This window comes from Thermobia domestica, chromosome 5 (assembly GCF_964235325.1).
Source record: "Thermobia domestica chromosome 5, izTheDome1.hap1.1, whole genome shotgun sequence".
Classification (NCBI taxonomy): domain Eukaryota; kingdom Metazoa; phylum Arthropoda; class Insecta; order Zygentoma; family Lepismatidae; genus Thermobia; species Thermobia domestica.
Window position 1 is genome coordinate 165,200,253 of NC_137458.1, and position 26,980 is coordinate 165,227,232.

The window sequence follows — 26,980 nt, forward strand, 5'->3', positions numbered from 1 at the left end:
TGAACAATACAAAAAAAACATCATATCTACAACAAAATGTCGTAATTGGCCTGTACTTGAAGGAATCTGGTCCAATCCCAATGCCTTCCGAACAATAACATAAATTGTGGTTAAATATAAAGCTTAACATTACAGGTAATTGGAGGTTCGTGTAGTAAATCATTTGACATAAGCATTAATTTGGCAGACATTCTCCCAACCACCTACCCCAAAGTTATGTGCAAAGTCGTTCTGACTAATTTGGGGGAGAAATTCGAAGTAATAACATTGATAAAACCAAGTTGATACATTTAACCTGCTACGATGATGTTCTCCTACACCTTCATTCCACTAGTCTGCTGACGAGCTCAAAAGTGTCTGCGGCGATAAACCAAGAGAATAGTACTCTTGACTTATGGAGCTGGTTATTCTCCAACGGTGCGATCCGCTTCTCTCGTCAATCCTGCACCTATCCTAATCGTGTGTCGAATACCCCTTGTTGTTGTGTCCCTCGTGGTTTTGTTCGGCTGAAGAATGATGACCTAAGAGTCAAATGAATCGGGAAGTATCAGGCTATGCTTGAAGGTATGCGGAAAGGTAATGAGGAAGCTAGTCGAGTTTATTAACAAATATGTGTTTACAACAGGTGTCTAAGAATGTACAATCTTGATCAAAGTTTTCTTCCGTTGAATTTTCAAAAGTTCATGATTCTTTCGTTAATAATGTAATTTAATAAAATAATAGAGATTAGCGAAATAAGTTAGGAGTTTACACAATTGTCTCATGGTCACTTCACATTTAATACACAGTTACTTCACACTACCGTCTTTCTAGAAAGTTCCAGTGTGTTGAAAACAGTTGCCATGTCATCAGCTTTGCTACACCTTCATTATTTAAAGCTGGTGAATTCATCGCACATATAGGGTAATGATATTTAAAATACGTAATCAAGCCGAAAGTACAAAATAGAAAAAGATTACTCTTTTCAGACAATAAGCTTTTGTTTGAAAGGTAAATAGTAACTTTCACGCTACAATCCTTGAGCATACATATCGCCTCTCTATGTATTAACTCATATTTCCCATTCTTTTGTATTTTCATATTTTTCTTTGTGGAATTCTTCTCTTGCTCTGCCTTTTTCCCTCATAATTTATTATTCTATTTCACCATAATATTTCTTGCTTTACTTTCTGTTATTCTCTTTCAAGCCATTCTTTACCCCCGCTTTCTAGAGCAGGTCTTCCGCAACTCATTGTTTCATAGTCGTTTCCTGTTTGCAACACCCTACTACCTCTGCAGAATGACGAATACCAAGTTATCATGCTTCTACCACCAGTTATTGCCACATGTTTGAGTATTTTCCTTCGATATTGTATAAGTTCATTTCTTACTTATTTCATTTTTAACTTTTTATTGTCAGATTTCTTGTTCCATACTGTTCTTCTTGTTGCATTTTTCAGTTATATGTCAATTTCAGTCAACACTGGGTCCTACACGGATAGAATCTTCGCGTATTTTGAACTGCTGTATTCAGAATCTTCACTTTCCTTCTTGTTTTGTACTGGATTAACGATGGGTGAGTGTCAGAAAAAAGTTACCATCTCTTTTCCTCTGCTTCTTCTATTGTTCAAATTATTATTACAAAACGTGGTATTTCTATTGCTTACTACACGACTTCCATGTCCTTTCCCCACAACAGCATTAAAATCTCCAATTATAATTACAAACAGAATCCTCTTCCCTCTGTCTATTATTTCTTCTGTTTTCTTATATTTTTTTCTCTACTTCTGTTGTTTGAATTCTCTTGTTTGTGTTTATTTCCTTAAGACTTATCATTATAGCTCTATAATCAGAAATTGAACTATCATTATCTCCCTTTCAGTCGCTTACCAGAATTATTTTCACACCATTATGGTAACCTTTCTTACCGCCTAAGGAACAGTGTAACCTTCACTTCGCAGTTCCCAATTACCTTCTCATCCATTTTTTTAAACCAACTTCAAAAGAAGGAGGAGATTTTCAATTCGACCCAATTATACATACATACACACACACACACACACACACACACACACACACCACGCATATATATATTCCATGTAAATTTCATTGGAATCTAACAACAATCTTCGAAGCTAGACCATGAAACTCCTCATCGACTGACAGTATTAATATAGTAATAACATCAATATAGACTTAACGATTTTGATTCTTCTTTCTGGTTTCAAAGACAATGTTCTCGTAGGTTCCTTATAAATTTTCTCAGGAACTGGTTATTGTCTTTGGATCTGGACTATGAAACTAATCAACAGCTGATTATGTTAATACCGTGTATGTGTTCATGTATAACTCTGTAACATGTAGACTTATTTTAAAATATATACCTTAGATGAATGTTTCATATTGAACGGCCAATTTTAAAGGAAGTTTGTGTCCTACTTTTAGTCCAGGTATCTAACTAAATTACTGGGGTAACGAAAAAGTGGAAAAATTAAACAAACTTAAAGAAATATAACTGACTTCAAAAATATAGTAAAAAGCAGATAATAAGAATTTTTTCTTTTAAAAAATTAACAGTGGTGGATCTAGCCCGAGGCCGGGGGAAATAGCTCCCCTAGGTTTTGAGTGACAAAAATAATTTGTTTTTATATATATTTGAAAGTTTATAGTAAACTCATTATATGCCTATTATAGTCTGAGTTCTGGCTGCCCTTCCACCAGATTTTAGCTTCTAGATCCGCCACTGGAAATTAACTATTCCAATAAAAGCTCTTCGTGGTAGAAAATAATAAAAGCGCTAAAAAAACAAAATAATTAATTGCTATTATCTATATATTTTGAAGTCTGTTGTAAGCCAAATCACAGACAGTAAAATCAGTTTGGGTGATAATTTCAAGGTGAATTATTTGTTTGGCTTACCACAGACTTCAAAAATTGAAATAGATAATAGCAATGGAATACTATCTACTTGTTCGCGCTTTAATTATTTTATGCTTTTAGCGATTTTCTTGAAGTCAATTAATATTTTTTATTTTTTAAGCTTTCCTCTTACTTGTCGTTTTCCATTAATATTCAGACTTTACGAAGGATATTTCTTCTTATAAAACCACCTTGCTTATTCCTAGACGAATAGAAGACTCTAGGAGAAATATTGTTATTACTAGATCTTTCATTTTTAAAAAAAGCCATTCGGCAATTTACTTTTTTTTTTTTTTTTTTTTTTGTCAAATTATGAGAAAATAGGGTATGGTTTTACGAAGATTTCCACAAGGCAAAAAGCTCCCTTGTGGCTATAAGGATAGCTTACGAGCCTTTGGCGTGGGAGATACGGGTTAGATTTCTGCTAGGAGCTCATCTGGTTTGGATGTCACATTAAGCTGTAGGTTTACGTCTAATATGTTCTCCCTGCTGAAAGGAATAATCAACTCAAATACATCCAAACAAAATCCACAACACAGAATTCCAGTCCTGAAACAGAATTCCATATATTACGGTATTCTGAATTGAAACAAAAATTTTAACTTATGCGTGTTTTAACCAACATGTTTTATTGTACTATGTTAGGTATATATGCTACTTTCAGAGAATTTCTTAATTTAATTTCTTACTTTCGCAATCATAGTTTAGTACTCTATAGAATTGATGATGGAACAATACAATAAAATTTTGAACTTACTAGTTCCAATAGGGGTTTCGGTTGTTGGTGGAATACATTCTGCACCATGAGCCAACTTCACGTCATCAATTGCTGCATCACTTACATAACTTGGTCCTCTAACAGCCTCTATAATTATCTGGAAAGTGCAAGGAATGTATTCAATTAGTAAAGCCAGTGGTATGTGCCGATTTCTGTATAACTTTAAAGGATCCATTCAGATATGTACTTCGTTGTCAGATATTGTCTATAAAAAAACTAATAAGAATTCTAACACATATATGATGACAAGAAAATATTGGGAGGGGCTATCAGCCTTCAAGGAATGAAGTTTATGATATATGTACAACAGCCATACGTTAACCTTTAAAATTGGTGTAGTTCAGGTATTTCTTTTTTCTGAATAACTACAAGATTAGAAATGTAAAATGTCTTCTCATGTTTCATATCTTAGCAGGTACTTAAATACGGTTTCATAAATTTCATTATAAGACATTTGCAACAAATTAAAATCGATTGACTTTACAAAATAGTTTGATTTAAAAACCAAACTATTGCATTTCTGTCTAAATGCCTCTTATTCTAGCTTTAGAACTTCGTTGTCTTAAACAAAGGTAAAATCTGACTAAAACAAATCACTATTAATAAATAATATTATTACAGTTGCGAAAATATGTCATTAAATTCATCAGACATATAATCAGATTAAATTTCCGTATAGTGGGAAAAAAGTCTTCCTTCACTGATTTTAGCAAATCTTAGTTTTAATAATGCACTACACTTACTTTCTCTAATAGGTTTGTTAAGTCCAACCCCAAGGCTTGGTTGGCAATAACTCCAGAACTAAGGTCTCAACTTGACCAAATTTGAAATGTTGGTAGATCTTAAGAAACTTAATAAGTGTGAAATACTGCAGTGTGGAAGCATTTGGTACTTGTGGTATTGGTTATCAAGCTTGGGGTTTGGATTTAAATCCAAATCCAAATTTCGATGACAAATTATTCGAGAACCAAAGATCAGCACAACTATGTCATAAAAGTCTACCGACACGCCAAAGTTGGTTAAGATCGGAGTAGTTGCATCATTTCTTGGTTTTACTGAGTCAAACACAACAACTTCGAATGCCAATAACTTGTAAACTAAAGATCTGTGTAGCATGATACTTCATACTATGCTAGAACGTACACAGAACTCGTTAACGTCTACCATCATTCCCAGTTTGGTCAACATCAGATTTCATCTATCGCAATTTCGTGTAATTTCTTTATTTCTTTAAGATCATACTCAAATTTAAGGATAAGTAACTCGAATGTCAATGGTCTCTAGGGATTATAATCAAATAAACTCTGCTGGGAATTTTTTCATTGTCAATTTTCAGTGCAGCTTATGTTTCATTTTCTTGTTCGTACAAGAAAACTGCTTACATGGTTTCTTTAAATATGGCTATAGAATAACTCCGCTCTTTATTCATGCTTCTTCAGTAAATGACTTGCTATCTATATAATAATTATGCAAAGTAATTAGATTTTGATAATATTTAGCGTTTCGTAACATGATTTGGAGAAATTAAGAAGTGATTAAGCACCCAATGAGAAAAATTTAAGAATGTTGTAAAACTGAAAAAACAATCTATGTCGACTAAAAGCAGGGAATTCGTGTTACTCGGTTCAAAATCTCTTGTCATCGCGAATTCTGTCGAGGAATTTGAAGCTTAAAATATATAAAACGATAATCATGCCTGTTGTTCTGTATGGCTGCGAAACATGGTCACTTACTCTGAGGGATGAACATAGACTGAAAGTATTTGAGAACAAGATCCTGAGACGAATATTCGGACCCAAGAGGAACGGGAATGGGGAATGGCGGAAACTTCATAACGAGGAACTACATAATTTATATGGTTCACCCAACATTGTTAGGTCGTCAAGTCTAGGAGGCTTAGGTGGGCGGGTCATGTAGCTAGAATGGAAGAAAGTAGAAACGCTTTCAAAGTGTTGACTGGAAGACCAATCGGAAAACGACCATTAGGAAGACCTAGGCGCAGATGGGAGGACAACATTAAGATGGATCTCGCAGAGATTGGAATACAAAGTAGAAACTGGATGCAGTTAGCTAAGGATAGAAGTCAGTGGAGAGCTTTTGTGAACGCGGCATTGAACCTCCGGGTTCCATAGACCATAGAGTTAGTTAGTTAGTTAGTTAGTTAGTTAGTTAGTTAGTTAGTTAGTTATAATTTGAACACTTTCGAAATATACTTAGTAAAATCTGGATACTTTCTGACTGTTCTAAAAGCTTTCCGGAAAAATTAAATCACTCTGAAGATCGTTGATCTTTCCAGAACAATCAGGAGCAAATTACCTGATACAGTGAATCTGATTTGATAACAGTAGGTCAAAATAATTCAATTCAGTAACGTGTATTTGTTGTATGAGCTCTTTTACTAAAACAAAGAAAATATAATAGACTCCCAGTTGGTAAATTTTGAGCTATGTTTTGTTAGATAACAAAGCATATACTACAAAATCAATTTATATTCGTTAGTTTACACTGCTTACTCTTGTATAAAATGAACTTGAAATTCGAGAGATTTCTTTCATGCAAAATGGCCACAAATATTTTGAAATCTCACAAAAAATATAGCAGTATTGAGGAAAATAAACAAACTTCGAAGTTAGAGTTAATATTTTTATGTTTATTTGCTGGATTTAAAAAAAAAATCAAGTAGAAGTGACACCACGTGAAAGAATTTGGTTTGGATTTTGGTAAACATACTCCTTAACAATCTAAATTTTACCAAGTCCAGACTTTTATATAGCATTTTCTTCTCAAGTTTAATGAAGTATAGCTTACTTTAAGATGAATGAGTATCTGAAAATAGAAAATATTTGAATCTTTAGACTTGTCAAATAGAAAGTCATTGACTTTCATTTTAGTGTTTCACTTCACGGATATGTTAGTATTTTGCATCCTAAAAATTATAGTAACATGCTATCTCAAGTGCACTGCGTATTGTCTATCAAGCAAGGATGATATCATAATTACCTCCATAGGAATATATAGGGAATCGGTTCTTGATTGTTCATATCTTGTAATCAACTGGATGGACCATCCCCATCAACGAATTCTATTCCTAACTTTTGAGCCTCTACATCCTGGCAAAAATAGATGTTGATCCATTTTTGTGTCTCCCGGACGGACCACGGACGCACGGACAGACAGAATAAATATATGAGGTAGTTTTGGGTAAACCAATTCCTGATAAAATAATACGGGAAAGCCCGGATTACGAGTAGCTGTCGAAGTTGCTTGGAAATATGAATAAAGCACTGCCCCCTTCGGAAACTCGTAATTGCAGCTATAGAAAAAATCTATCAAATGAATAATCGAAGAAAATGTAAAACAACACTCAGAAATTATTCGCAACACAGGAAAGAAGGAACTACTTTCAGCAACGGCCTAGCCTAATGAATGTTGCAATATTGTTATGTGCAATGCTGCTTATGATAAAAAAAAAAAAAAATAGAAACACATTTTCTGACTACAGTGGCACAGTTTTATAGTCTTGCATTTTATATAATAATATTTGTAAGTGTTTTTGATGTGTACGTACAGATATAATGAAAATAATACTTAATCCTTAATATTTTTGATAGGGAAATGCCCGATCTGGTTTAGATTTCAAGATTCTAGAAGTTTTTTTTTTTTACTTCTTGTATGTCTTTGTATCATACCCATGTATTTTAATTAGTTAACTTTTTTCTTAGTTTTATAGCAAAAATGAAATATGTCGATCCTCTTAAACTACTTTGAAAAATCCTCAACAATAAATGTTCAACGAAAAAAAAAGATGGGTATTGTTTAGTTTTGGAGGGCCAGATTTTGATTCGACTTTTCTGCGATATTCCATTCACATTTGGTTAAGTTAGGTTAATAACATGTAATTTAGACAGTATTGCCAAGCGAGCGTATCGAGTGAAGGCGGGTTAGAGCCCCGCAGGGCACGTCGTTGTTTGTCTTCGTTAGTGTTGATCCCCCATTACTAAACATTTTCCAAAACATTGTCCAAATATGAGATATATCAATTAATAGCTCTAATGAAACTCAACAAAATGATATAGATCATTTTAAAACCTTATGTGTAGTTTCCGAGAAAATCGAGAAAGGTGTATTTGGTAGTAAATCTAAAAAGTGATGCTGTACGTGAATCACGCTACTTACAAAGGTGAAACGTACTGATCTCGTCATTAAGCTGACTAAGCTCTTTCTTGTGACTAACAACTACTAATGAGATACAGTTCACAACTATTATTAACTCTTTAATTTCTGTTTAATTATGTCCAAAGTTGAAGCACATATCAGTTGATAGATTTAGATCAATAAAATGAGATGGTTCATGGCACAGTCTTTAACAAAATAGAAATAAACTAATTTCTATGGCGTTAAAAAGCATGTTGTTCGTTGCCAACAATGGCTAGCAGTTTTTTATTCTGCTGGAAAAGATACTTTATTTATTTAACCCTAGGATACCCATGATTATTTTTTTAACTCCAGATTCCCAAGAAATGTACCGCAATATAAATTTTTGCAATTACGAACATCCTTATTTGTGGCATCGATAATACTGGTATGTTAGTTTATGTTAGGTTGCGCTTTGTTAGGTTATGTTGGTTTTGTTAGTGTAGGTTAGTTTAGGTTAAGTTGATGTAGGTTAGGTTAGCGAAAGGAAAATTTGTTTATACGCTCTAGAACTGTATTAATTTCGTAATATTTTTCCGGTAGGAAAGGTTGCAATATTGGAATATAAATGCAATATTGCAACGATATATTACAACAGGCTCTAATACTGCCTGTTCTTTATTCTATATTTCGTTGAATAAAAATCAAACAATAAAATACTTAAAACAAATATGGTGACATAAATACCCAAGGGGGTATAAATGTACCCCAGTGTAGTTTCAGCCACATACGTAAGCAGATCACCTTACAATATAATTGTTATTGAGGAAATAAGTATCCTTACAGTCCAGCCCATAATGCAAAAAACTCTAGTCAACCTCGGGTGTCTGTGAAAAAAATACACAGTAAAACATATGCATGGGGTGCATGTTTACCCCCTTGGGTATTCGAAGATTAAACGGATTATTAAATTTACAACTGTCTATTACATTTACAATTGCATTTTCTGTGTTCCCAGGAATTAACGCAAAAAAGTATTGTAATAAATTTGGAAATAAAATAGTTGTTTCTTTTACCACTAGAACTTCTACTGCCATCTGTTTGCAGTTGAATGAAGCTCTGACTTACATTTTCTTTTAACAGAATGACTTCTCTATTCTGGTATCTGTGTCTAATCTTTCTTTTTAAAAAAGTGACTTATGCCACTGTAACCTTAATTCATCCATTTATGAATTGCACAGTAGGCCTATACGTAAAAAAAATTAACTCTGCACTAGTAGATTGCATCTCTTGTTGTTTGTGATTTCCTACTGATGACACAGGTACTGCTTAGCAATTATGTACACACCATTTGTAAGCATAAATGTTGTCAATTCAGATTTACCTGAAATGAAACGTCCATTGGTGTGAGTGGTATAAATCCACGAAGCCATTTGTCTCCCTGATCCTTAGCCTTTGTGAATGCTGGCTTTAATTCCTTGAATAGTTTAGTTTCAGGTTTTATATATACATTCAGAAACCCTGTAATAAAAATATTAATGTAAACATTTTAAATTTAATTATATTTATAGTAAATATCTTTAATATAGTTTCACACAAAGGTGAAAAAGTACTTTTCGAAGGTAACATGTTTACAACCAAACTCAATATATACAACTGTCGCCTCATCCTTCGTAATGTCTCTTGATAAGGCATTACGCTAATGCTGTAGTTATTTTTGTTGGATTGGAGTTTAGCGTCCCTTTCAGCACCAAGGCTATACGAAAAGTGGAACTACAATTTAAGGAAGAACTCAAACCATCATAAGTGTATGGGGTCCTTGGTTTGATCCCACCTCGCGCCAAGTAACCCTTGTGGTGGGAAAACACCGTGTGCTGGATTTTCTCAGGGTTCTCCCGTTTCCTCCCACTTTCTTCATTCCACTATTTTCATTCATTCACATCATCACCGTCTCCTTTAGCCTAGCCAGCATAACCGTTGGACGTAAAACTTAAAGATTTCATTGCATTTTCATTTTCAAATAACACGTTTACATCTTCAAATACTCTTTCACCGGCAATCAAACCCAGGTCATACCTGTGTGGTTTTCAGTAATGAAGGGCTTACCTTTTAAACGCAAGCAGGTAAATATATTTTCACACTACAGGGTGGGAGAACTGTACCATTACCACTTACCTACGTGAGACTATTTACGTGTTTTATTGCAAATAGTGATATAACTGTTGTAAGTTTCATTAGATACACCTTTCGTAAATGCACTGTAACTGTATCTTTCATATTTAATGTTCAGTGTGAGCAATTATTCAATGTTACCAGGCAATCACGTCGTGTGGAAAAGTATCTTTTGGAGAAGTATTGAGTACAAACGCGAGAAACCTGTGGAGTAAGGGAAATCCTCACTTCTCTTAAGAATTGGAACGACACATTCCAGATTCGATGATTTGGGATGCAATGTCTGCATCATCCCTGTTTGGTTCATTAACCATGTAATATTACTGTTATAAGACGGAATTGCAAGCTCGAAGGTTTATTAATCGAGTATGGATTTCAGTAAGATAGACCACTGGTATATTATTTGGTAGTTGTAAGGAAATATCTCAACGAAGTGTTTCCCAACAGATGTATTGTCCGCGGTTCTTTACACTTCTTCAGCATCTCTGGACTGGCCTCTCAAAATTCCCAATTTGAGTTGTGTGACAACTCATTGCTGGGGATATATCAAACAGAAAGTTGCCAGCACTTGTTGCTGCACAACTGATGAACTTAAAAAGCCGCTCGAAACGCATTTGCTATGATCACTTCCACAACGCAAAGGAGAATTTCACACCCTATCAGGAGGCAAATACTACTGTTATGAAAATAATGCTGCATATATGGGTACTCCGAAATAAAGTGTTGGCTAGCGCCTCCTCAGGAATACATACTGTAAGGATCCCCACATCACAACATGAGCATATGTTTATGGACGACACATACGCGTACTAACGTTTACAAACAAGCAAACGATACACTAAAGAGGAAGATACAATGGGAACCAAAAGAGAACGAGTCACCTGAAGAGGGCCTATAAAAGGGGAACCACAAAGGAAGGAGGTACCAGTTGACCACTGATCGCCTACCCACAACAGCTCTGGAGGTCGCACTGGACTAAGAGGCTCTATCCTAACATCCCTGGAGGTTGCTCTGAAGCGAAGGGAATTCCCCAACACAAATCATAACTCACGAGGCTGCCATGAACCGATGAGGTTTCCTAGGACCGTAACCTGAAGTCGCTACAAGACACCCCGGTGGCTACCATGAGCGAAGGGGTTCCCGCATGAAACGTTGCTTCCTTCACCTTTGGTCTTATTCAATTAATTTCAGGTTCATCAACATCCACGTTTGAAACATAATGGGGCTGGGGCCTTTCGCTCACTGTGTATAACTTTAAAGGCACATCTGGATCCATACCAACGATTTTGCGTTGAAATAATTCAAATTTTAGAGTAAGAGTAATGAGTATGTGAGGATTGCTTTTAAATACAGCTAATGCTGGTAATATCAGCAATAATCTTAAGAAAACAGGAGTATTGTTGATACTGTACTTATCGTTAATTAAATTCTGTTCCTTGCAGAATATTATTGTAATTTCTAGGTACTTCCTCCCATATCATAATACGCTGTACACTTCATGTAAAATGTATGTATATTATGAATGGCATCATATCCATCGGTTTAAGAGAAACATGAAGAGGTAACATTGCTTCCCTTCTCCTCATCTCTTTGGTGTGGAATTTCCCAAATTGGTACATTTCAGAGATAATCGTACTCAAGGAATAAAAAATACTATAGGCCTATTAATGGTTTGTACGTTCAAACTTTCCAAAAAAAAGCCTTCCACTGTGTTCTCCGTACTTAAGGTTACCCTAGAAGCTAGCCCAGGCTGCTATCTTGCAAATATAGGTTGCACCCATCTCAACGTAAGTAGGAGTGGGCCTCATTAAACCTCAGAGAGCAGCCCAGCATGAAAAATATTTTTAGCTAACTTCTATCTCATTGATTTCTATCTGCGTACAAATATAATAATAATTATAATAAAGTTGAATTTTCAAACAGAAAATTTTCTACTTCCTGTTTATCAACTCAAAATACTCCATATAGAGTCAGTTCCTCAAACCTTGCGGGATTTTGCTCCACATTTGCGAAGTAGGCTCGTTGCTAACACACAGTCGCAATAGACGATCGGATTGCGATGAGGCAAGAATTTTCAATCCACCATCAAAAGTGTTTTTGAAATAAATGTTTTCAATATTATTTTTGATACGCAACTCAGCAATTAAATTATCGATTCATCTGCAATAAAACACTGATAAAAGGTATTGCTTGGCTAGATACTACTCGTTTTTACAAGATCAATTCTCTAGAAGAAATATCTGACTCTGTTCTCAATACTCTAGCTAATTATTATAAAGTGGAAGACATAAACAAATTCGAGAGGAACTATTTCAATTTGCTCTTCATTGTACAAATCAAGCAATATGTAAAATGCAGAATATTATGAGAAACAAGACTGACAGCGAGTAACATGATCACTAAAATGAGCAAGAGGAAACCCAAGAGGAGGAAGTAATGAGAGTGAAGAGGATGAATATAAATGTACTCGTAAATCTGGAAAACTGTGTAAAGTTCGTCTAGCTTGCACACTATAGCTGCTTCATAAATTAAATCCATATGCTCCATTATCTTTATCGTTCTTTCAGATATATAAATGTTTTGTGTATCCAACTAATTTTCACAATTATGAAAGTAATCAAAAATCGTTTGCCTTTGTTTGGATAAGATTTATTGAAAGAATTTTCTTCTTTCATACGTAGAAATATCATGAAAGCCTGATTGCGAGAAAGTGATTGAAGATCTTTTACCTAGTTCGAAAGACTTAAGTAGATATTGGAAACTATGAGTAACTTATGAATTGAAAACACCCCTTTCCGAATCCTTGAGTAGAAGTGTATACGAGCTATACCCTTTAATAAATTCATTAGAAAAAATGAAAAAAACACTTGCGCCAGTTGATTTATTTTACTTCGTAATACTGACGTATTTAAATTTATCGTGTAGCCTACTATAGTTAGAGACGAAACTTTTTCGTAAATGCGATATATGCAAAACGTTAAAAAAAAATGAGTATCGACGATTCAACACCGCGTAAGTAACATTTCACCAATTTTACAGGAGACAAAAAACTGTTTGAAAACTCGCTTTAGCCTCATTATACGCGGTATTACTTTTAAGGGAATAACAGCCATTTGTCGTGATATAGGTGTACTACTTAACCAGATTGTGCGCCATCCTATACTGATTCTAATGGTATCCAAAACTCAAATTCGCCAAAATTGGAGATGAGCGGTGTTGAATCTCAGGCGACGAATATGTTTCAGGAAACGTCAAACTTTTCGTTTCAGAACCAGAAATCATATTTATATTATCACGAATTTTTGCGAAATTCGGCATTACTTGTGATAAATGCAAATGAAAACGAAAGAGGAATTCTTGTTATTATTGCTAGTAATAACTAAAAAGCGTATTTCCAATATTATTTAACTTAAAAAACGTTGCATATACGTAAAAGCTCTGCGAGTTATTTGATCCAGAAACTGTTTCACTTCATAAAGATGTAGACACCAACAAAACTGAACTATTGTTTAAATCCTTGACCGTATTTTGTGGTGAAAATGTTCATGATCTGTTGGTTGCTTACCGTGAATATAAAAGTAAAGTTATTGAAGTTCTCAACAGTGAGGATAAGGAAGTTGACATTGTATCATTGTTAAACAGTTTAAAAGTTAACCACGGGTCTTTTGCTGTCAGTTCGTTACGTTCAATATAATTGTCAGTCTCGAGTATTGATGCCGAGAGATTCTTTCCAAGTATAGTATATGATTGTTACTGACAGGAGAACAAATTTACAAGAAGAATTAGTAATGTCTTGCTGCACGTTATCCTTTAACTAAGGATGACATTAGAGGAATTGTTTAAATTTTTGCATTAATTTCTATATTTCAGTAAATACATTAATTAGAATGTGCACTTAATTAAGGTATATCCTCATTTTTGTATTAGATAGACTCCTTACTATCAAAAATATACTGTTTACAAGTTCAATATAAAAAAAAAAACTTGTGCTACATTCAAAAAGATAAGTACGACATAAATGCTAAAATTGCGATAATTAATGCTACAAAATATCGAAATTATTGCGAAAAAGTTTCGTCTCTACCTATAGGCCTATAGAAAATAAGTAACTGCTGATAGCATGTTTCAAATTGTTATCAGTCATATAAGCACTTTCTATCAGGTATTTGCAATCAGGGACGTCATATTTGAAGGGCAGGAGGCGCAATTGTCCCCCTGGTTTGAGAATCATATGTATCATTTTAATAAATCGTATACTAAAATACTAATAAAAAGTCGTGAAACTCTTACGTAGATGGATAATTTTGCCCCCTCCCCTTGCCAAAATCTGAAATGATGCTACTGCTTGTAATAATCAAACCATATATATATAGTTTCCATTTATACTCAAGCTATTTGAAGTATTTCTTTTTATCTTGTTATGATCATTGCAATGACTGTGCTCAAAATTACACATCCACACATACACACACAAAAGAAAACCTCTACGTCAAATTCTTAGGAAATATATTTTTGTTCTTGTCTGATGTTTCAACCCAGAGATTTCTCTATGTTCAGAAAAAGCATGTATGAATAATTATAATCAGTGTATGAGTTGTTAAATTTATGAAATTCCATGCACAGTAATGCAAAATGCTTTATCAGTTTTGATCTACTCTTAATATTAAAATAAAACTTGTCTCGTTACTTACATTGCATAATATTTTTTTTTATTATTATTGTCATTATTTCTAGGGTACTCAAATTCGGGAAGGAGAAATGTTCTAAGGTAATTTTACTGGAAACGTTCTTATCACTCTTCCCCTATACGTTATGATGGTATAATATCTGTTCCATTCGAACGCTTGATCTATTCTAAAGGAAACTATGTATAAATCGTAAGTTTCTAATAATAGAAATATGAATATCACGCTTAAGTTTACTACAAAATCAAAACAATCTGCATCACTAATAGACCTAAGTTCACCGCAGCCGATAACCAGTCAAGACAGTAAAAATTACCCCGATTCACAACATAGTTTTGACGTTAAGGAAGAGGACTAACACACAGCTATTCTGTTTAATATGGTAAATAATACAAACTTAAAAGGGAACATAATTAAATCCAAAAACTGAAAATAATGAGAATTTACGAGTATTTTTAACGTATAAAGTAATTTATTTCGTTTCGGCGATTGATGATTTGGTCAACAGCAAATATAGTCAACAAAGAACACATGTTATGTTTAACGAAGATCAAAATCGAAAGAACCTTTGAATACAATATCAATGTAAAACTTCATAATTACATATACTGGTACAAATATTATGTCTACTTTAAGTATAGACAGAGACAAAGCAAAAAAGAACAAAAAATATTTTTCAATAGCGCATTTGACGCAAGACTTATTTCCAAATTATAATGAGCAAAAATGTTGAAATATATCTCATAAATATACACGTCAATTAACTTACCAAAATCTATTAACACGAATTTACTAAATGAATTTACCTTGAGTTGCTCCGTACATGTGATACCAAAATATGAAGCAAGCGTCTTGACTTAAATTTGCTCTGTAAACAGGTGAGAAGAGACGAGCTGTGTCATTCTCTATCCTGGGACTCGATGATTCTATATACATGTAATGACCTACGAAAGTATTTGAGAACAGTTTTGTTAATCATTCAGGAAAATATACAAGAAACAATGTCAAATGAGAAAAGTAAAACTATTACAAATACAAGTTCCAATAAAATAAAATAATTTTAATTAGCTAAATAGTTCTATAATAATCCTCGGAAATTCATTTAGTTACATGGGTATTCATCCATTTTATGGATTTTATTATTAATATGCCACAGGAAAATTTCTAAGAAAAATTTCTATCTTCTACGATGTAATTCTATTTAACTTTTTTTCTTTCTGTGAAAGATGTAAAAACTTTACTAAATCCAATAAAAACCAATAATTGCTTGCCTAATCCCATCTCATCTAAAATGGTGACTAGAGAATTTCTGTAGCAGTAAGCACTACAAAATTGCGAAGTCGTAATCAGTCGTTGTCCTCTCGTTGCCGGTGCTCAAACATTGAATACATCATCATCATCATAGGTATTCTGTCATTACTGGTAGGTCACTTACCTCAACTGAGAAGCTTCCATACTCCACGGTCTTCATATAACTCCTTTGTCTTCACATACGACTTTTCTGTTTCGATACTCTTCATCAATTGTAACCTCCTTCGTCCTCTCCCTCTCTTTCATGTCACCATACCCTCTAGCACGTCCCTCATGATACAGTTTCTTCTTAGCAATGTCCCAACCAGTTTCTATTCCCCCTTTCAATAATATCTAAAATTGTTTTCTCCCACACCATTTCTAAGACCCCTCTCATTCGGTTTCTGCTAGACCCAACTAATTCTCTCCATTCTTCTCCACACCCACATTTTCGAAAGCCTCTAGTCGTTTTTCGTCACTTTTGTACATGTTCATATTTCTGTCCCATACACTACAATCTCTACATGAAGCATTTTATGAGTCTTTTTCCCGACTTTTTGTTCCATAAAATAGATTTCTTCCCTTCGAATAGCTTCTCTCGCCATTTCTATCTTTTCTTTTATTTCACGTTCGCACTTCATATCAGTACTAATAATATTATCCGGGTATCGAAAACTAGCCATCTGTTCTATTTTTCCTTCCTGCAACTACATTTCACACTAACAGCTTCGTTCCAATCGCCATGGATTTTGTCTTTCTAACATTGATTTCATTTCATATTTTTCACAGCCCTTCTTCATATTTTCTAACTTATTGATTTCTATTCCTGATTCCGCAACAAGCGCTATATCATTTGCAAATCGTATGCACCTAATCTTTCTACCTTATACAGAAATGCTCTTCATTACGTAGACTTTTTTCACTACCTTTCTAGATACGCGTAGATATTAAACAATGTTGGTGTGAGACAGCATCCCTGTCGAACTGCCCTTCCAATTGCACTTTCCTCGGCCATTATTTCTCCTATTCTAACATTTACTTGTTGCTTCATATATAAGCTGTTTTTTATGAGTCTTCGATCTTTCCATTCCAACCCAACCTTCTTTAGAACTCCCAAAAGTAATTACCAATTCACGCGTTCAAACTCCTTGTCTAGATAATTAAATACAACATATACCTCTTCCTCTTTTTTCATAAGTCTTTTACTGATAACCCTTAATAATCCAATTGCATTTCTAGTGCCCTTACCTCTCCTGAACCCAAACTGCTCCTCCTCAATTTTTTCATTTGTTCTTCTATACAACCTTCTTCAAAGCAAAAATTTTGCTATATGCGATATGAGACTATAATAATTCTCACACCTCTCTGGGTTCGATTTCTAAGCCATCGAAATCATGATCGTCTTCAGGAAATCTTTTGGCCACTCTTCTGTTGCATATATTTCACTGCAGAGTTGAAACGATTCTTTTTTGCTCTTGTCTCCATGTTCTTACTGAATTCATTTGTGTTCTTACTGAATTCATTCTTACATTATCTCTCCGTGTTGCCTTTCCATTCCTAATCTCGGATACAACTTTATCAAACTCATCGCGAAGAATAATAAATCCTTTATCATCCTCGCGTATTTCATGTCCCACTGCAACATCTAGACCACATGGCCTATTTCTACTGTCATGTAAGTCCTCAAGATATTTCTTCCATCTTACTAAGACTTCACTTCTCTCGTTGACTACTTTATTTTCTTATTTTCTACTGCGATCGTAATACTTAGTTGTTTCATCCGAAGTTCCATAGATTTTACCTCCTTGTACGTTTCTTCATATTTTCCAACTCTTTCTCAATTTTTCTGTCCTCGCATTATCTTTTGTAAAACTCTTCCCTTGTTCTGTCTGTTTTCCTTAGTAACACGTTGTTTAACTTCCTATACATCGATTTGCCCTTTTCCGTATCAATCTGATTCCATGCTCTCCTTTTTCTCTCGTTTTCCGCAACCCATGATTTCATAGCCATTTTGTGTTCACGGTAACCTACTACTCCTTCTTCATTCTGCTGCATGAAAAGTTTAATCTGCTCCCTCCATCCGTTTCTACTTGTAACTATTATTTCTCCTTTGAGTATTTTTCCTAGAATTTTTCAACGAAAAGATTTCTTACATTATCGTTTTGATCTTTTCAGTATTTAACATCCTGTTTTCTACTCTTCTTCTGCCTTCATTTTTCCACTTCGGCCAGCGAAATAAAAGAGAATGTCGTCCTCGGGAAGCGTCTTCGCGTTCTTCAACCTGTTCCGATGCCTGTCCTAAATCATAACATAGTCTATCTGATATCTTTGGCTGTCTATTGAGGATTCCCATGTACACCTTCTTTTCTTGTGCCGATTGAAGCACGTTCTCCCAATTACCAGTAAATTCTATCTACAGAAATTAGTCAGTCCATCTCACTTTTCATTTCTTTCGCCTAAACCATATTTGCTTACGACACTACCTTCCTTTTTCTCTCTCACAACTGCAATGAAATTTCCCATTACAATTGCGCATGCACCCCTCTTCTCCGTGTCTATAATTTATTTTGTTTTCTCATAACTTTCCATTATTTCTTCAGTTGTATGTGAAGTGGAGGGTACGTGTGTCTGCACGTATCACCACTAGATCCTTCTTTTTCCTTAAAGTCATAACGTACAAATTCTACTTTCACTACCTTCTCTTTTAAGAGCTTACCGAGAGCTATTCCCACACCATTGTGACCACTCTTTTCATTACCTAAATTAAAACATTCTATATCATTCACTGTTCAACTCCCCATTATCTTTCCAGCTAACTTTACAAACTGCCAGATTATTATTTTTTATTTCTTTAAGATTTTCTAACTTGCCTCCCTGTAACATGTAAAACAATTATAACTCTTCTGTTACCTCATACATTCTTAGCTACGGAAAGTTGCGTGTGTATTCTTGCCAGTGACGTAAAGAGAAAACTTATTCACCATGATTCCGGAAAATGTTCCACTCATAATGAAATTCTTGATTAAGAATTAATGTTACTATACTACCTTACAATTTACATCCCACTTCCACAAGAAAATTAATAAGTTTTATTTATTGAATTCATTTACAGAAAGTTTATTTCCCTATAACCGAAAGGGATTTTTTTCTATGGAAAACGAGGTGTAATTCAAGTCTAAATTTCTTATGAAGAATAGACAATATTACATTGGGGTAAATTAAATTTATATTAGTGTATAAAGCAGGGGTAGAACTTAAACTCCCACTTCCACTAGAAAATTAATGAGTTTTATTTATTGAATTAATTTGCAGAAAGTGTATTTCCCTATAACCAAAAGGGATTTTTCTATGGAAAACGACGGGTAATTCAGGTCTAAATTTCTTATGAGAGAATAGAGAAAATAAAATGGGGTAAACTATATTAATGTATAAAACAGGGGTAGATTTTAAATTCCCACTTCCACTAAAATATTAATGCTTTCTATTTATTGAATTCATTTGCAAAAAGTTGATTTACCTACAAACAAAAGGGATCTTTTCTATGGAAAACGAGTGGTAATTGAGGTCTAAATTTCTTATGAGAGAATACATAATAACACATTGGGGTAAACTATATTAGTGTATAAAATAGGAGTAGAATTTAAAGACCGACTTCCACTAGAAAATTAATGCTTTCTATTTCTTGAATTCATTGGAGAAATTTTATTTCCCTACTAACAAAATGGATCTTTTCTATGGAAAACAAGGATTAATTCACGTCTAAATTTCTTATGAGAGAATAGACAATATTACATTGAGAGTAAAGTATGTTAGTGTGTAAAACAACGGCCAAAGCCTTACAGCCCCTGATTCAAAAATGCATCAAGAGATCCGATATATTTCAATCAAAAATTTTCTTGTACGCCTTATATCTAGAGAACTATATAATGTAGCTAAAGCAAAACAATCACTTAACTCGTTAAGATGTGCTTGTTCCGAAAAAATAATACGAGAACTTTATTTAGGGGCCGTTCAGAAAGTTCGTAGCTCCCTGATCCAAAAAATAATTATTGGCCAAGATGCATTTTTTTGGGGGGGGGATCATTCCTAAAATTCTTGGCCAAGTTAGCAATCATTTGATTCATTTTTTTTAATCATTCCTAGAATTCTTGTTTCTAAAGAAGGGCGACGTAGACCAAGATTACGAAACAACAACTAACTGATTCATACTAGCTTTGCTATATTGAATAACTTACGCTAAAAATATAAACCGCTGAGCAAAGCAACGTTTATTTATAAAATAATAAATGTGTGAAAGTTTCGCCAATTAACTGAACATATTGGCTTCATTAAACACTGTAAAAACTGTGACACTTCATCAGACACTGTAATATTTAGATGCAACTCTCTCTCTCTTGTTTTTACAGTGTCTGATGAAGCCACTATGTTCAGTTAGTTGGCGAAACTGTCACACATTTATTATTTTATAATAAGCATTGCTTTGCTCAGCAATTTGTATTCTTAGTGTAAGTTCGAAACAAGTTACAGTCACAATGTTCAGTTTGTGGAACGCTTGCAGTATAAGGCAAATTACTGTTGTAAAACTACCATGAAGTTTTTTTTTTTAAGTAAGTCGTGAAATAAGCTTGGAAAATATCAATTTCACATGGATTATGAAAATAACGATTAATTTTTAATCGTTATCATTTTTAACAATTATCAATTAAAAATTAACTCCTGGAAAATTTAATTAAATAAATTAAAAATTAACAAATTTCATATGTGATTAATTTAACGTTTATTTTTAACGGATTAATTACAAGCCTACTAAGAACCTACTTTAATTGTATAAACTCTTTAGGCTGTTATCTTTGAACGAGTAAGGAACTCGAAATGAAGTTTGAACAATTCCACAATTGACAGTTTGAAATAATATTTAAAAATAGAGGAAATGATATAGGGTCGTTTTCAAGAAATCGAGTATTCATTAAGAAGATAGAAATAGTGGGTATTAAAAGTAAATTCACTAACTAGGAAATAAAGAAGACAAAATGTTTACTAATAAAGTTATTTATATTTTAATTACTGAAAACAATATCACTAACCGTCATAGCCTTCGCCGAGTGTATGATCGAATGAAGGTCCAGTACCAACATGACCAGAAGGTGTCGCAAAGTTTTGTCTTTGCCAATCAAAATTATGAGTTGGGTCTTGTAACCATCCACAGAGGTCCTCATCTTCAAAGTCACAGGTTAATGATGGGTTATATTCTCTTGCTAAAAGAATTAAAGCAGAATTTTGAATACATTTCTTTAGAATAAATTACTCTCAATATGTATCATTTACATACACACACACACACACACACACACACACATATATATATATATATATATATATATATATATATATATATATATATATATATATATATATATATATATATATAGCCTATCCCTATAATATACAAAAGAAGAATATATATATATATATATATATATATATATATATATATATATATATATATATATATCTTCTTTTGTATATTATAGGGATAGGCTATATATTAACTATCCACTTTCAATCTCAATTTGTAAGTTATTTCAACAATGTAGAAAAACCTTTTCCAAGAGTTCAGAAAATACTTAAAAGCTCAGAAGCTAACGAGACAATCTCAACTACGAGGCCATGCGAAAATATAATGCCTTCCATTTGTTTACTATGATATAAACAAATATCCAATTGTGAGTACCATTGCATTTTGTTGATGATACTTTTCTCTTGGTATATTTCAGATTTCAAACTGATCACAACAGTGTTCAAGAACTACAAGCAAGAAACATGGCAACATGCAAAAACACTGTTGATGCGGTTGAAGTAATTTGTAGTGATCAAACTTCTCACAGCAGTAAATGTGTCCTCACTGACATGCATCGGAAAGTTACGGTATTTTACGGAAAGGACTGAGTAGATATCAGTACGATATGACGTTGGGAAAATCATGCTTCTACTGAAAATCCCACGAGAGCGAAGATTGTTTCGGTTGACAAACAACGAAATAGCAGACCACACACTTAACGGATGAACCACATTGCAATTGTGGAGATGAATTGATTCAAGAGAACTGGCGCTCACACAGGAATAGCTTGAAGTATTGTATACCACGGGCGCAAGTGTAGGTAATAATCGCAGGTCTGGATCTCGAAAACTTGTGCATAATGGGTATCGCAAAAGCTAACTTCTAACATAAAACAGAACAGATGGACATTTGTAAACAGTTGCACCAGCTCTATAAACGTGAAAGTGAGGAGAAACAACATTACCACAGGTAATGAAACTTGGGTACATAATTCTCTCCTGAAAACAGGATTCCCTTAATGGAGTACCACTACAGCGGATCATCTGTTCAAAAAATATTTCAGACTGTAACATCAGTATGCAGAGTTTTCATAGTATAGTGAATATAAGTTTCCCGCCTAAGGTCACTACCATCAATTCTGATAAGTATTGTAACACTCTCACAAAACTGAAATCAGGACTTTGACAAGTTCGTTCACAAATGGAGAATATCATTCATCACGATAATGCTCTCCTTCACGCTACTGCAATGACAACAGAATGTATTCATCACCTTGGTTTCACTGGCATACCTCATTCCACACACAGTCCAGATCTGTATCAATCAGATTTTCTTCTTTTCCTGCGGGGGGGTCACGGTGGCTCAGTGGTAGAGCGTTCCCTGAGGTCCCTGGTTCGATCCCAGCTCGCGACGTGTGGACTTTGTGGTGGACAAACACCATGCTCGTGGGTTTTCTCGGGGTTCTCCCGTTTCCCCCCACTTTCTTCATTCCACCACTCATCTCTCACCATCACCGTCTCCTTTAGCCTAACTGGCATAACCGTGGGACGTAAAACTATTTCATTTCTTTTTCTGGAACTTAAGGAACACCGAAGAGGACCACATATTGATTGTGATAATACAGTGAAACAGGAAATCAGGCTATAATTTCGTCATAAGAATGAACAATTTTATAATGACAGGATTATAATGCTGGTCACACATTGGCAAAACTGTGTTAATCACCAGGACGATCATATAGAAAAATATTTAATATGCTCGAAAGATTAAAGTTTTAATTATGCACACTCATGTCCAAAATGATTGTCGCATATCTAAAACTGTCTTCTTGTAAGAATATAATTTGATAATGATTTCGCAGGGTACTTTTAATACTGATATTATGTGTACAATCGTGAAATCTATATTTGTGGTAAATGTCATAGGAAAAGAATTATGAATACGAGAATTAGAGTGATTAAAACAAAATGTTACTAAATGTTTTCTTGTTCTTATTTACTGCTCTTTTGACATGAAATTTTCCATATACATGTCTTTGCCGATTATACACATACTAACATTATAACAAATACCGGGCGAATTTGTTATCAAATTATATTCCTACAACAACATATTTATAGACATGCGACCATAATTTTGGACATGAGTGTACATCGTTTGTTCTATTCCGATAAGTTTAACCATTTCAACTTTAAGAAAAGGAAGCATGCCCTCGAATAATCAAGAAATAGTTTTATATATCTGTCAAAACAATGGAAGCCCTACACTTCTTACAAATTTTCTGATAATGTACCCGTCAACTACTACCTGTAAAAATTAAGCTTATAATATATTTGTAATATAAAGTTAGTCATTTAAACACTGAGAAAAATACATCAAATCACTAGAACTGGTAAATTAATCTTCATCGTTCTGTTTTACCTAATGTTTTCACAGGTAAAATGTGCTGCGATGATACTATAAACAAGACAAATTCCTTAAATAAGATAAGACAAACAACTGAAACGGTTTGCAAAAATGCAACAAGATATTAAATAAAGATAAGTAATATTGTGGGCGTTCAGTGAGCTATTGAATCACATTTAGTTCTCAGCATTTAACCCTGCATTTTGTATAAATAGTTCAATTACCATTGCATTTTGGTACAGTGCCGTTCCAGTCCTTTCCATTGCAATACATTGTTCGGTGACCTTCCAGAACATAGCCAGGGTTGCAGAAGAAATTCACTATGGCTCCTCTGTTAGTTTCCACTACTTGGCCATTCCTAAAATTCTCAATTTCGTCACAGCCCTCCGCTGAAAATAAATGTCAGTGATTAGAAACACAACAGAGAAGAAAGTACCAAAATCGCTAACATATTATACAAGTAAAATTTTATTGTGGCAATTTATTATTATTATTATTATTATTATTATTATTATTATTATTATTATTATTATTATTATTATTATTATTATTATTATTATTTATGTTTATGTGTATGTTCAAAACCAATTTCTCTTGCCGGGATGACAAGTTTCAAGTCAATCTCTCAAATCAGCTAATGGTTACACAGACAAAATGTGTGACATTTGTTATATGCATTCAAGTTGCTCCAAACTGGTTTGGAATTCTCCTTAGTCAGACTCAGATAGAGCTGTTATAGAACGATAAGGAACATAGGGAAAATAGGTTGATATGAAATCATTGATTAGTAATCAGAGATCATACGAAAAATCAATAGTTTCGTCATTTAACCCTTGAAATATTTTACAGGAGCTCTAAAAGGCATGAAAAACATATTTTTTGAATTATCTTTTAAAAAAAAGTATAGATAGCGATCTTAGAAAAATCAAATTATATAGAATACAAGCTACCTAATTAGCATAAAACGAGATTCTAAACTATTAGGGAACATGATGGAAAACCAAATAAATTCCGTAACCAGAAAATCCAAAAAATGAACTAAAAAGGTTCATATTGAAAATTCATAGAAATTTCCCAATAAGTAAGCGTAAAATGTTAATGTTCCATCGAACTACCTTTAAAATTCAGTGTTATATGATTTGTATTGGTACACAATAAATAAATTTTCTTCCATCCGATTTTGCATACTCATTCTTAATGTAGATGCGTACACTCAGAATGTTGAGATTTAATCCCTATTTGTGTGCGTATATATATGATATTTGTAAATATGACATCAAGAAATTAAAGGAATATGTCCAAACTCAATTGATTTCCACGCGTGGTATCAGTACTGTTCTGAGTTTGCTTACGGACTAGTTCCCAGCACTCAGGTAGTGGAATGTAGAGTAGTGAACAGAAAACACGAGGTAAAGCATGACCATGCCTTATCGATGTCAAAGAGCGCAATGTAAGCAGGTGACTGCCTTTGAATGTAGTCCTTGGTCTACTCAGGAGAATCCGACTTGTACAGGGTATGCTGAAACGACAATACTTGTGTGGAAGTAATAGGCACAAGAGATCCGTACGCAGCAATGATCGTGTAGTGGATCGCTCAATGTTACCACAAAACGTCATGCTAGACATATCCTCCGTATGACCATGGCGGACAGTACGGCTCGCTACCTCTTGAGGTGGTCACGTCCCGTCAGCCTTCGGTGAGTTCATCTTCGAGACGTTTAACTCCGAATTGATCTGGAGAACGGCAATGTAGGATGAGGCAACGGTGTTATCGTTGATTGTATATCGCTTCCAACGCATCCAAAGCCCTGTCCAAAGCAATGAGGGACGGTCCGAGGTAGTGTCACCACCGGATATATTCCTAAAATTTTTTTGTACGTAAAACACATACTGTATCAGTTTGCGGAAACTAGAAAATGAAAAATATGGAAGACGTGGAGACATTGAAACATTTGAAATCGACAAATACATATTATAAAATAGAAATAATTTACAGCACATAAATTATACTGCTAATCATTCAAAATCAACTGAAAAAGAATCAAGTTGAAACAGTAATGTTGTGTTATATCACATAGACAGTACATCTCAATAAACATATATAGAATACAAGACAAGTAAGTCAGTTAATAGAATCAGTACGGTAAGTTGAAATGCCCAGATAAAATTCTAATGTTGAGTATAATAGGTAAATATTCACATTAGTATCTTGCAGATTAGTGTGCAAGCAATAGTCAATTAAGAATCAGTCTATGATCGGTGTGAAATTAGTTAAAAATTAGTGTCAGTCAATCAGGAGTTCGTGAATGAGTAGCAATTTAAACTCTGTCAATCTAAAAGAATTTAAGTATTAATGCTCTAAAACTTAGATTCGTCAGTAATCTCGTCAAATTTTGTGCCAAACACTCCTACAAATGATAATCAATAAAAATGCGTATAAATAATTAAAAATAGTTTGTTTATTAGTCAAATAAATTGTTTGTTATGCAGCTTTCTATACCACCGTTACACGTAAGTACCACCTTAAATAACCAACCAAAAATATTAATAAACAATATACACAATAACGCAATCCGCAGCTCTCTACCTTCTTGTTTTTGCTATTCAAATTTAAGATAGGCAATTATTCTAAATCTTTAAAATTCTCGTTGCTCTATTGTTTCTGCGGGTATGTCTCATGAGACAAATCTTATTTGCATTTCAGCAATACTCGCTTATGCAGCGTCATACTAGTTGTCATTTTAGCTTAAAATATAACATCTTCTTCTATTTTGCTCCACCGAAACATTTAAAAAGTTAGCTTTACCAGTCTTAATTAATTACAAATTTATGAGCATGATAATTTCCAACTTTGAAGTTGAATTTTAAGCAATCGTAAAAATGCTAACGGCACATAAGGATACTACAATTCCGCGTCACAATATAGATACCTCTCGCGTGACTGAAGTAGAATGTGGCACAATGAAATGTATTGTATATTATTGAAAAGACAATGAAGAACAACAGGGAGGAGCTATTTCTCATTGCAGATAAGAAGAGAAATATTATAATTGGAAAGTCACGCTCACCTAATGAATACTTGATAGTTGAGTGAATACCTATCAAGAAGCGAATCTAACTTTTATCCCAAGAGAATATTAATTATAATCTGGGTATAGCCTAACTATAATCTGGGTATGAAAGAAAACGATAAAAGAATATATGGTAGACATTTGTCTGCAATGTGTATAGAAAGATTTTGCCTATTATGTGGGGAAAAAATCATCTATCATATATGAA

General features: G+C 33.9%; 1 protein-coding gene across 2 annotated transcripts in view; it reads right to left on the reverse strand.

Annotated features, from left to right (window-relative positions):
- Nucleotides 1-26,980, reverse strand: part of LOC145686240 (uncharacterized) — a 142,306-nt gene that overhangs the window by 12,828 nt on the left and 102,498 nt on the right. For both annotated transcript variants that reach the window (XM_081759331.1, XM_081759332.1), the window contains exons 3-7: nucleotides 23,926-24,090; nucleotides 21,042-21,212; nucleotides 15,474-15,611; nucleotides 9,195-9,331; nucleotides 3,656-3,773 (exon numbers count right to left, since the gene is read on the reverse strand). In XM_081759331.1, the coding sequence (XP_081615457.1) occupies nucleotides 3,656-3,773; nucleotides 9,195-9,331; nucleotides 15,474-15,611; nucleotides 21,042-21,212; nucleotides 23,926-24,090 (729 nt within the window). The remainder of the gene's footprint in view (nucleotides 1-3,655; nucleotides 3,774-9,194; nucleotides 9,332-15,473; nucleotides 15,612-21,041; nucleotides 21,213-23,925; nucleotides 24,091-26,980) is intronic.